This window comes from Oncorhynchus mykiss, chromosome 21, assembly GCF_013265735.2.
Source record: "Oncorhynchus mykiss isolate Arlee chromosome 21, USDA_OmykA_1.1, whole genome shotgun sequence".
NCBI lineage: Eukaryota > Metazoa > Chordata > Actinopteri > Salmoniformes > Salmonidae > Oncorhynchus > Oncorhynchus mykiss.
The window spans coordinates 2,212,025-2,224,766 of record NC_048585.1 but is presented as its reverse complement, the minus strand read 5'-3'; the positions used below and the strand labels follow the sequence as shown (position 1 = coordinate 2,224,766).

Below are 12,742 nucleotides of genomic sequence, written 5' to 3'. Positions count from 1 at the left end.
CTCTCTCTGTCTGTCTCTCTCTGTCTCTCTCTGTCTCTCTCTGTCTCTCTCTGTCTCTCTCTCTCTCTGTCTCCCTCTGTCTCTTTCTCTCTCTCTCTCATGCAATTTTGTTATTTAAGTCACTCTCTCTCTCTCTGTATATGAGACAATGACTAGGTCTCTGTATATGGGGACAGACAGAGACAATGGCTGGGTCTCTGTATATGGGGACAGACAGAGACAATGTCTAGATCTCTGTATATGGGGACAGACAGAGACAATGGCTGGGTCTCTGTATATGGGGACAGACAGAGACAATGGCTGGGTCTCTGTATATGGGGATAGACAGAGACAATGGCTGGGTCTCTGTATATGGGGACAGACAGAGATAATGGTTTGGTCTCTGCATATGGGGGTTGCTTTGTCAAACAAAGATTTACAAGTTGTACAGAGCAAGGCTTTAACATGTATAATGGTTGTTATTTCCTGTGGTACAGCTTGTGAGCCATGATGATGTAGTTCATCGGCAGTAGGTACAGCTTGTGAGCCTTGATAATGTAGGTCATCAGCAGTAGGTACAGCTTGTTAACCTTGATAATGTAGTTCATCAGCAGTAGGTACAGCTTGTGAGCCTTGATAATGTAGTTCATCAGCAGTAGGTACAGCTTGTGAGCCTTGATAATGTAGTTCATCAGCAGTAGGTACAGCTTGTGAGCCGTGATAATGTAGTTCATCAGCAGTAGGTACAGCTTGTGAGCCTTGATAATATAGTTCATCGGCAGCAGGTACAGCTTGTGAGCCTTGATAATGTAGTTCATCAGCAGTAGGTACAGCTTGTTAGCCTTGATAATGTAGTTCATCGGCAGCAGGTACAGCTTGTGAGCCGTGATAATGTAGTTCATCAGCAGTAGGTACAGCTTGTGAACCTTGATAATGTAGTTCATCAGCAGTAGGTACAGCTTGTGAGCCGTGATAATGTAGTTAATCGGCAGTAGGTACAGCTTGTGAGCCGTGATGATGTAGTTCATTGGCAGTAGGCGTAATTAGTTAATTGGACTCAGATGATAATTGTTACTGGCTGATTACACTGATGAACGAGCCAGCAGAGGACTTGGAGAGATTGGCTGAATTCCAAACAGACGACTATCGCCTACTCCCTAGCCACTCCTGTAGATCTGAAGTTATTGGAAAGGTGTAAGCAAAATGGTGAAAACTCAACTCAGCCTATCATAAGGCAAGGTGAAGCAATTAACATATTATTGCCTTCACCTATCTGATCATTTAAAATATCCAAGCAGGGCCTAGGTCACGTGTCAAACTCATTCCACGAAGGGCTGAGTGTCTGTGGTTTTTCACTCCTCCCTTGTACTTGATTGATGAATTAAGGTCACTAATTAGTAAGGAACTATCCTCCCCTGGTTGTCTAGGTCTTAATTGAAAGGAAAAAAACTAAAATCAGCAGACACGAGGTCCTCCATGGAATGAGTTGAACACCCCTGGCCTAGATGCTAGAGGTTGATTTGGAATTGGTCCCGTTGCCAAATCAAGCCCTTAACACCAGGACTTCCCAATCAATCTAATGAAGGAAAACAGCCCATTGTTCTTCAGAAAGGCAGGTGATGAGGACCATACAGAAAGCATATTCAGGGCATCATACAAACTCTTTACCCAGGATATAGCTGGTGTCGTTGTAGTTTGCATCGTCTATGTTTTGGCGATCAGTCTGCCACTGTTTCACCCTGTGCTCTGAGTAAATTGTGCCTCTCAAGCGAGAGTCAGACCTGCTTGAACTAGTCTAACTTTATTTAACTACAAACAGAGGAGGGTGTTTGCTCTGGGGTTTCACTATCTAGAAGACTGAGGGTCAGGTTTTCAGAGGAGGGTGTTTGCTCTGGGGTTTCACTATCTAGAAGACTGAGGGTCAGGTCTTCAGAGGAGGGTGTTTGCTGTGGGGTCTTTATGTAGGAGACTGTTGTAGCCTGGACTGGACTGAGTAGTCGGTAACCACACCCACAGCTTTTAAATACGAGCTAGAGAGTGGGGACTGGTAGGAGCCTGGACTGGACTGACTAGTCAGGAACCACACCCACAGCTTTTAAATACGGGCTTGTGAAAGAACCCTCTCTCACACGCGCGCACACCTGCAACACCAGGGTGGGTCTGGAACAGAGGAATAGGGATTAACTTAACATTGGTTTGTCACATCGCGTCTTTCCTGTCTGTTGGAAGGTTAGAAGATGGCTGTGAATAAGTGTATCAAGTACTCGCTCTTTCTCTTCAATCTACTGTTCTGGGTGAGTCCTATTAACCTGCATTCTTTACTTTAACTATAGTGTTCTCCATTGGTTTGATGTAGGTTTTTAATCGTGTGTGTGTGTGTGGTATAGTGATGTTTGTTTGTTTAGTGATCAACTAGTAGCCTAGTACACATAGTAATCCATTTTAAAATCTGTTTACATGTCTGCTATGGAAATGAGATGACGTTCACATTTCTATGGAAACAATGTGTGAACATCACATGACTAAAAATTCACGAAGCCTTAGACAAACACTGACCACTCCCTCCTTCGTCTGGTTTCTGTTCCGTAGAGCCACACTGGCTTTTTCCATCTTCCTAAAGACATTATCAAATCAATGATAATTCCATTTTGCCACCCTCTCAGCCCGACCAGAGGGATGTTATAGCCAGGTCATAGCAGGATAATGTATAGATGCACTTCTCAGATCTAAACCCTTCAAAGAATAATAACAATCCCTTTGTCATTGGTCTCTGTCCTGAGTTTTTACAGGTAGTTGTTTTGGAAGATGTGACATGGTGATTTAATCTGTGTGTAGAAAGAAACCTTTACAGCCAAGTCCCTTTTTCTCTGTATGTTTTGTCAACTTCTTCTTAAACTAGTCTCCCAACCATAGCCTGGACAGGCAACGTAGGACATACAATATTCTACTACTGTTAATGTGGAAAAATATCACTAAGTGTAGTGCTTCCTGTTTATCTGTCCTTAGCCTGTTGCCAGGACTTGTCCTGAGTTCTTTGCGTATGTTTACCGAACCTTAAACAACCCAGAAACCATAGTTCTAATTCTGTCTCACCCCCCCCCCCCCCCCCCAGGTATTTAGTGGAGCTCTTAAATATTGGGTCGATATGGAGTCTAAGCAATATGTCACAACGCTCCATCTAGGTGATCAGATGAAAGGCTGGAGCTAATCGGATGAATAAATAAAATATACAATTATGTCACTTTTTATAGAGCTGTTATCATTTGTTATACTATTCTTTCTCTGGAATGTCCTGTACATATCTGTATTCAGTAGCCTAGGGGCTGTGTCTTGATGGGGTAGTGGAAAGTGTATTAAACTCATGTGTTGTTAGTAGCTTAACACTGTAGTGGGTACAGTAGAGCACTGTAATGTAGCACGACAGGTTGGAGAGGTTCATCACTAATGTAATGTAGCATAACAGGTTGGAGAGTTGCAGCACTGTAGAGACTCGCAGGTTACAGCACTATGTACAGATGAAGTCCGGAAGTTTACATGCACTTAGAGTGGAGTTATTAAAACTCGTTTTTAAACCACTCCACAAAGACAGATTATTTCACTTATAATTCACTATCACAATTCCAGTGGGTCAGAAGTTTACCGACACTAAGTTGACTGTGCCTTTAAACAGCTTGGAAAATTTCAGAAAATTATGTCATGTTTTTAGAAGCTTCTGATAGGCTAATTGACATCATTTGAGTTGATTGGAGGTGTACCTGTGGATGTATTTCAAGTCCTACCTTCAAACTCAGTGCATATTTGCTTGGTATCATGGGAAAATCAAAAGAAATCAGCCAAGACCTCAGAATGTTTTTTTGTAGACATCCACAAGTCTGGTTCATCCTTGGGAGCAATTTCTAAATGCCTGAAGATACCACGTTCATCTGTACAAACAATAGTATGCAAGTATAAACACCATGGGACAACGCAGCCGTCATACCGCCCAGGAAGGAGATGCGTTCTGTCTCCTAGAGATGAACGTACTTTGGTGCAAAAAGTGCAAATCAATCCCAGAACAACAGCAAAGGACCTTGTGAAGATGCTGGAGGAAGCAGATACAAAAGTATCTATATCCACAGTAAAACGAGTCCTATATCGACATAACCTGGAAGGCCGCTTAGCAAGGAAGAAGCCACTGCTCCAAAACCGCCATAAAAAAGCCAGACTACGGTTTGGAACTCCACATGGGGACAAAGATCGTACTTTTTGGAGAAATGTCCTCTGGTCTGATGAAACAAAAATAGAACTGTTTGGCCATAATGACCATCGTTATGTTTGGAGGAACAAGGGGGAGGCTTACAAGACCAAGGACACCATCCCAACCGTGAAGCACGGGGGTGGCAGCATCATGTTGTGGGGGTGCATTGCTGCAGGAGGGACTGGTACACTTCACAAAATAGATGGCATCATGAGGATGGAATATTATGTGGATATATTGAAGCAACATCTCAAGACATCAGTCAGGAAGTTAAATCTTGGTCGCAAACGGGTCTTCCAAATGGACAATGACCCCAAGCATACTTCCAGAGTTGTGGCAAAATGGCTTAAGGACAACAGTCAAGGTATTGGAGTGGCCATCACAACGCCCTGGCCTCAATCCTACAGATAATTTGTGGGCAGAACTGAAAAAGCATGTGCGAGCAAGGAGGCCTACAAACCTAACTGTTACACCAGCTCTGTCAGGAGGAATGGGCCAAAATTCACCCAACTTATTGTGGAAGGCTACCCGACACATTTGACCCAAGTTAAACAATTTTAATGGCAATACACTCAATTAGTATTTGGTAGCATGTAAACTTCTGACCAACTGGGAATGTGATGAAATAAATATTTTTCTCAAATTATTCTGATATTTCACATTCTTAGGATCACCACGTTATTTTAAGACAATTAATTAATTTTTACTTGGACTAAATGTAAGGAATTGTGAAACTGAGTTTAAATGTATTTGGTTAAGAACTTCCGACTTCAACTGTGTTTGCATTAGGCCTGAGGACATGTTTCAGTCCCATATTAATCTGGGTTTGCATTAGGCCTGAGGACATGTTTCAGTCCCATATTAATTTGGGTTTGCATTAGGCCTGAGGACATGTTTCAGTCCCATATTAATCTGGGTTTACATTAGGCCTGAGGACATGTTTCAGTCCCATATTAATCTGGGTTTGCATTAGGCCTGAGGACATGTTTCAGTCCCATATTAATCTGGGTTTGCATTAGGCCTGAGGACATGTTTCAGTCCCATATTAATCTGGGTTTGCATTAGGCCTGAGGACATGTTTCAGTCCCATATTAATTTGGGTTTGCATTAGGCCTGAGGACATGTTTCAGTCCCATATGAATCTGGGTTTGCATTAGGCCCGAGGACATGTTTCAGTACACTCCCATATTAATCTGGGTTTGCATTAGGCCTGAGGACATGTTTCAGTCCCATATTAATCTGGGTTTGCATTAGGCCTGAGGACATGTTTCAGTCCCATATTAATCTGGGTTTACCCCTGGTCTCATTAATTTATGAAACTGCTGGTAGGGGAGGACTGGGCTACGACTATTACCTCTGACCCTTGGTTGTTGGATAGAAGACAATGGTGCAAGTATCACTTAATCACTTAGTCACTGTTCTACAATGTGCCAGTACTGCCCTAACTGGTTCTCACTCTGGGGTGACTGGGAAGGAGAATAACTAATTCTACCTCTTGATTCTGGAAGATGTTGTCTTTGAGACGACAGCAGAACAAACCTTCTCAGTTACCACAGTTAAAGCAGGGTCGTATTAGTGCACTCCATAGCTAAAAACAAAAAAAAACTCCCTGATTTGGCCAATTTTCTTCCGTTTGGTGTGTAATGAATACGTTCCAGATATCTGGCTAAATGTCACCAGGCACAGTGTTTAGTGTGTGGTTTGAACTCCTTCAACTTCTATATGACTGATGTAGGAGATGGTGCCAGAATGTTATTGCAGAAGTGTCTTCTAAAATGGAACCCTTGTGCCGTTCTAGAATGTTATTGCAGAAGTGTCTTCTAAAATGGAACACTTGTGCCGTTCTAGAATGTTATTGCAGAAGTGTCTTCTAAAATGGAACCCTTGTGCCGTTCTAGAATGTTATTGCAGAAGTGTCTTCTAAAATGGAACCCTTGTGCCGTTCTAGGATGTTATTGCAGAAGTGTCTTCTAAAATGGAACCCTTGTGCCGTTCTAGGATGTTATTGCAGAAGTGTCTTCTAAAATGGAACCCTTGTGCCGTTCTAGGATGTTATTGCAGAAGTGTCTTCTAAAATGGAACGCTTGTGCCGTTCTAGAATGTTATTGCAGAAGTGTCTTCTAAAATGGAACCCTTGTGCCGTTCTAGAATGTTATTGCAGAAGTGTCTTCTAAAATGGAACCCTTGTGCCGTTCTAGGATGTTATTGCAGAAGTGTCTTCTAAAATGGAACCCTTGTGCCGTTCTAGGATGTTATTGCAGAAGTGTCTTCTAAAATGGAACACTTGTGCCGTTCTAGAATGTTATTGCAGAAGTGTCTTCTAAAATGGAACCCTTGTGCCGTTCTAGAATGTTATTGCAGAAGTGTCTTCTAAAATGGAACACTTGTGCCGTTCTAGAATGTTATTGCAGAAGTGTCTTCTAAAATGGTACACTTGTGCCGTTCTAGAATGGAAAGCCGTGTTGCTCAGTGTTCCTTAGTTGAGCATACCACTCGTCATGTACAGTGGGGCAAAAAGTATTTAGTCAGCCACCAATTGCAAGTTCTCCCATTTTTCTTCTAATTTTGTCTGTCATAGTTGAAGTGTACCTATGATAAATTACAGGCCTCATCTTTTTAAGTGGGAGAACTTGCACAATTGGTGGCTGACTAAATACTTTTTGCCCCACTGTATCTAGACATAACTGTACTCTATGGTTTAGACTTGTGATATTTTCAGGCAGCCAATGTTGCCTCACTGCAATAACTGAACGCTTGGCTCGCCAGGTACGTTTTGTGTTGAGTTGGTTGACAAACAAAGGGTATTCAGTCTGAGGTATAAGGTGTCACCTGACCTTTGTGGACAGGTGCAATTACTATTAGGTGTCTCAAATGGAACCCTAGGATTCCCTATAGTGCACTACTGTTGACCAGAGGGGTACACTACAAAGCAGGATCAATGAGTTAGCCTGCTGACTTTGAGAAACAACAGATGTATTTTTTCTGGTTTACCTAACGTTAAGAAAGCTAAACCTAGATGTGTGGATGAGGCCCTTAGACCGTCTCTAATCAGATTCCATTTGGGATGATATTCAGGCCAGTTAGCTGGTTTAACTCCTTGATCTTGATTGGAAGCATACTCCTCTGGGCCAATGGGTAATCAGATTCCATTTGGGATGATTTTCAGGCCAGTTAGCTGGTTTAACTCCTTGATCTTGATTGGAAGCATACTCCTCTGGGCCAATGGGTAATCAGATACCATTTGGGATGATTTTCAGGCCAGTTAGCTGGTTTAACTCCTTGATCTTGATTGGAAGCATACTCCTCTGGGCCAATGGGTAATCAGATTCCATTTGGGATGATTTTCAGGCCAGTTAGCTGGTTTAACTCCTTGATCTTGATTGGAAGCATACTCCTCTGGGCCAATGGGTAATCAGATACCATTTGGGATGAAGTTGGACACAGTGAATGACCAGACAATAGCAAGGATCTGCTCACAACCTGTCCTTTGTCCGAGACTCGTGTTTTCTGCCTGTCCAGTCTTGGCAAGGGGACCGGGTCTTTATCTCAAGAATAAAACAAAAGCTTTGTGAGGTTGTTTTTTTGTCTTGAGTTGCTTAGCAACAATCTGATAGGAAAAGCACAAGGGGGAACTGATACCTGCCCTGCCTTCTATTATCTGTAATGTGGTCTATTTACACGTCCCAGAAATCTAACTCCTTTATCAGAGGGATGTAACTGTTCAATGCATTTCCCCAAGTTGTCTTATCACGCCACGTATTTGACCAGATGACTGTACCTACTGTAGGTTATAGTGTAATATATTAACCAGAGGTGACTGTACCTACTGTAGGTTATAGTGTAATATATTAACCAGAGATGACTGTACCTACTGTAGGTTATAGTGTAATATATTAACCAGAGGTGACTGTACCTACTGTAGGTTATAGTGTAATATATTAACCAGAGATGACTGTACCTACTGTAGGTTATAGTGTAATATATTAACCAGAGATGACTGTACCTACTGTAGGTTATAGTGTAATATATTACCCAGAGATGACTGTACCTACTGTAGGTTATAGTGTAATATATTGACCAGAGATGACTGTACCTACTGTAGGTTATAGTGTAATATATTACCCAGAGATGACTGTACCTACTGTAGGTTATAGTGTAATATATTACCTAGATGACTGTACCTACTGTAGGTTATAGTGTAATATATTAACCAGAGATGACTGTACCTACTGTAGGTTATAGTGTAATATATTAACCAGAGGTGACTGTACCTACTGTAGGTTATAGTGTAATATATTAACCAGAGGTGACTGTACCTACTGTAGGTTATAGTGTAATATATTAACCAGAGATGACTGTACCTACTGTAGGTTATAGTGTAATATATTAACCAGAGGTGACTGTACCTACTGTAGGTTATAGTGTAATATATTAACCAGAGATGACTGTACCTACTGTAGGTTATAGTGTAATATATTGACCAGAGATGACTGTACCTACTGTAGGTTATAGTGTAATATATTAACCAGAGATGACTGTACCTACTGTAGGTTATAGTGTAATATATTGACCAGAGATGACTGTACCTACTGTAGGTTATAGTGTAATATATTACCTAGAAGACTGTACCTAGGTTATAGTGTAATATAGTAACCAGAGATGACTGTACCTACTGTAGGTTATAGTGTAATATATTAACCAGATGACTGTACCTACTGTAGGTTATAGTGTAATATATTAACCAGAGATGACTGTACCTACTGTAGGTTATAGTGTAATATATTAACCAGAGATGACTGTACCTAGGTTATAGTGTAATATATTAACCAGAGGTGACTGTACCTACTGTAGGTTATAGTGTAATATATTAACCAGAGGTGACTGTACCTACTGTAGGTTATAGTGTAATATATTAACCAGAGATGACTGTACCTACTGTAGGTTATAGTGTAATATATTAACCAGAGGTGACTGTACCTACTGTAGGTTATAGTGTAATATATTAACCAGAGGTGACTGTACCTACTGTAGGTTATAGTGTAATATATTAACCAGAGGTGACTGTACCTACTGTAGGTTAGTGTAATATATTAACCAGAGATGACTGTACCTACTGTAGGTTATAGTGTAATATATTAACCAGAGGTGACTGTACCTACTGTAGGTTATAGTGTAATATATTAACCAGAGGTGACTGTACCTACTGTAGGTTATAGTGTAATATATTAACCAGAGGTGACTGTACCTACTGTAGGTTATAGTGTAATATATTAACCAGAGATGACTGTACCTACTGTAGGTTATAGTGTAATATATTAACCAGAGGTGACTGTACCTACTGTAGGTTATAGTGTAATATATTAACCAGAGGTGACTGTACCTACTGTAGGTTATAGTGTAATATATTAACCAGAGGTGACTGTACCTACTGTAGGTTATAGTGTAATATATTAACCAGAGGTGACTGTACCTACTGTAGGTTATAGTGTAATATATTAACCAGAGATGACTGTACCTACTGTAGGTTATAGTGTAATATATTAACCAGAGGTGACTGTACCTAGGTTATAGTGTAATATATTAACCAGAGGTGACTGTACCTACTGTAGGTTATAGTGTAATATATTAACCAGAGGTGACTGTACCTACTGTAGGTTATAGTGTAATATATTAACCAGAGGTGACTGTACCTACTGTAGGTTATAGTGTAATATATTAACCAGAGATGACTGTACCTACTGTAGGTTATAGTGTAATATATTAACCAGAGATGACTGTACCTACTGTAGGTTATAGTGTAATATATTAACCAGAGATGACTGTACCTACTGTAGGTTATAGTGTAATATATTAAACAGAGATGACTGTACCTACTGTAGGTTATAGTGTAATATATTAACCAGAGATGACTGTACCTACTGTAGGTTATAGTGTAATATATTAACCAGAGATGACTGTACCTAGGTTATAGTGTAATATATTAACCAGAGATGACTGTACCTACTGTAGGTTATAGTGTAATATATTAACCAGAGATGACTGTACCTACTGTAGGTTATAGTGTAATATATTAACCAGAGATGACTGTACCTACTGTAGGTTATAGTGTAATATATTAACCAGAGGTGACTGTACCTACTGTAGGTTATAGTGTAATATATTAACCAGAGGTGACTGTACCTACTGTAGGTTATAGTGTAATATATTAACCAGAGGTGACTGTACCTACTGTAGGTTATAGTGTAATATATTAACCAGAGGTGACTGTACCTACTGTAGGTTATAGTGTAATATATTAACCAGAGATGACTGTACCTACTGTAGGTTATAGTGTAATATATTAACCAGAGATGACTGTACCTACTGTAGGTTATAGTGTAATATATTAACCAGAGGTGACTGTACCTACTGTAGGTTATAGTGTAATATATTAACCAGAGATGACTGTACCTACTGTAGGTTATAGTGTAATATATTAACCAGAGGTGACTGTACCTACTGTAGGTTATAGTGTAATATATTAACCAGAGATGACTGTACCTACTGTAGGTTATAGTGTAATATATTAACCAGAGATGACTGTACCTAGGTTATAGTGTAATATATTAACCAGAGATGACTGTACCTACTGTAGGTTATAGTGTAATATATTAACCAGAGATGACTGTACCTACTGTAGGTTATAGTGTAATATATTAACCAGAGGTGACTGTACCTACTGTAGGTTATAGTGTAATATATTACCCAGATGACTGTACCTACTGTAGGTTATAGTGTAATATATTAACCAGAGATGACTGTACCTACTGTAGGTTATAGTGTAATATATTAACCAGAGATGACTGTACCTACTGTAGGTTATAGTGTAATATATTAACCAGAGGTGACTGTACCTACTGTAGGTTATAGTGTAATATATTAACCAGAGATGACTGTACCTACTGTAGGTTATAGTGTAATATATTAACCAGAGGTGACTGTACCTACTGTAGGTTATAGTGTAATATATTAACCAGAGATGACTGTACCTACTGTAGGTTATAGTGTAATATATTAACCAGAGATGACTGTACCTACTGTAGGTTATAGTGTAATATATTAACCAGAGGTGACTGTACCTACTGTAGGTTATAGTGTAATATATTAACCAGAGATGACTGTACCTACTGTAGGTTATAGTGTAATATATTAACCAGAGATGACTGTACCTACTGTAGGTTATAGTGTAATATATTAACCAGAGGTGACTGTACCTACTGTAGGTTATAGTGTAATATATTAACCAGAGGTGACTGTACCTACTGTAGGTTATAGTGTAATATATTAACCAGAGGTGACTGTACCTACTGTAGGTTATAGTGTAATATATTAACCAGAGATGACTGTACCTACTGTAGGTTATAGTGTAATATATTAACCAGAGATGACTGTACCTACTGTAGGTTATAGTGTAATATATTAACCAGAGGTGACTGTACCTACTGTAGGTTATAGTGTAATATATTAACCAGAGATGACTGTACCTACTGTAGGTTATAGTGTAATATATTAACCAGAGGTGACTGTACCTACTGTAGGTTATAGTGTAATATATTAACCAGAGGTGACTGTATCTACTGTAGGTTATAGTGTAATATATTAACCAGAGATGACTGTACCTACTGTAGGTTATAGTGTAATATATTGACCAGAGATGACTGTACCTACTGTAGGTTGTAGTGTAATATATTAACCAGAGATGACTGTACCTACTGTAGGTTATAGTGTAATATATTAACCAGAGATGACTGTACCTACTGTAGGTTATAGTGTAATATATTAACCAGAGGTGACTGTACCTACTGTAGGTTATAGTGTAATATATTAACCAGAGGTGACTGTACCTACTGTAGGTTATAGTGTAATATATTAACCAGAGATGACTGTACCTACTGTAGGTTATAGTGTAATATATTAACCAGAGGTGACTGTACCTACTGTAGGTTATAGTGTAATATATTACCTAGATGACTGTACCTACTGTAGGTTATAGTGTAATATATTACCCAGATGACTGTACCTAGGTTATAGTGTAATATATTACCCAGATGACTGTACCTACTGTAGGTTATAGTGTAATATATTACCCAGAGATGACTGTACCTACTGTAGGTTATAGTGTAATATATTACCCAGAGATGACTGTACCTACTGTAGGTTATAGTGTAATATATTACCTAGATGACTGTACCTACTGTAGGTTATAGTGTAATATATTACCCAGAGATGACTGTACCTACTGTAGGTTATAGTGTAATATATTAACTAGATGACTGTACCTACTGTAGGTTATAGTGTAATATATTAACCAGAGATGACTGTACCTAGGTTATAGTGTAATATATTAACCAGAGATGACTGTACCTACTGTAGGTTATAGTGTAATATATTACCCAGAGGTGACTGTACCTACTGTAGGTTATAGTGTAATATATTACCTAGATGACTGTACCTAGGTTATAGTGTAATATATTAACCAGAGGTGAC

At 39.5% G+C, this 12,742-nt stretch overlaps 1 protein-coding gene across 2 annotated transcripts in view; it reads left to right on the top strand.

Moving 5' to 3' along the window:
• Nucleotides 1–1,566: 1,566 nt before the first annotated feature.
• LOC110499718 (tetraspanin-8) overlaps nucleotides 1,567–12,742 on the top strand; it is a 33,062-nt gene continuing 21,886 nt past the window's right edge. The window contains exons 1-2 of one of the 2 annotated variants that reach the window (XM_036956605.1): nucleotides 1,567–1,847; nucleotides 1,905–2,273. In XM_036956605.1, coding sequence (XP_036812500.1) covers nucleotides 2,217–2,273 — 57 coding nt within the window. In that variant the 5' untranslated portion in view covers nucleotides 1,567–1,847; nucleotides 1,905–2,216. Of the gene's footprint in view, nucleotides 2,274–12,742 lie in introns of both variants that reach the window. The other variant, XM_036956604.1, reaches the window with a different exon arrangement.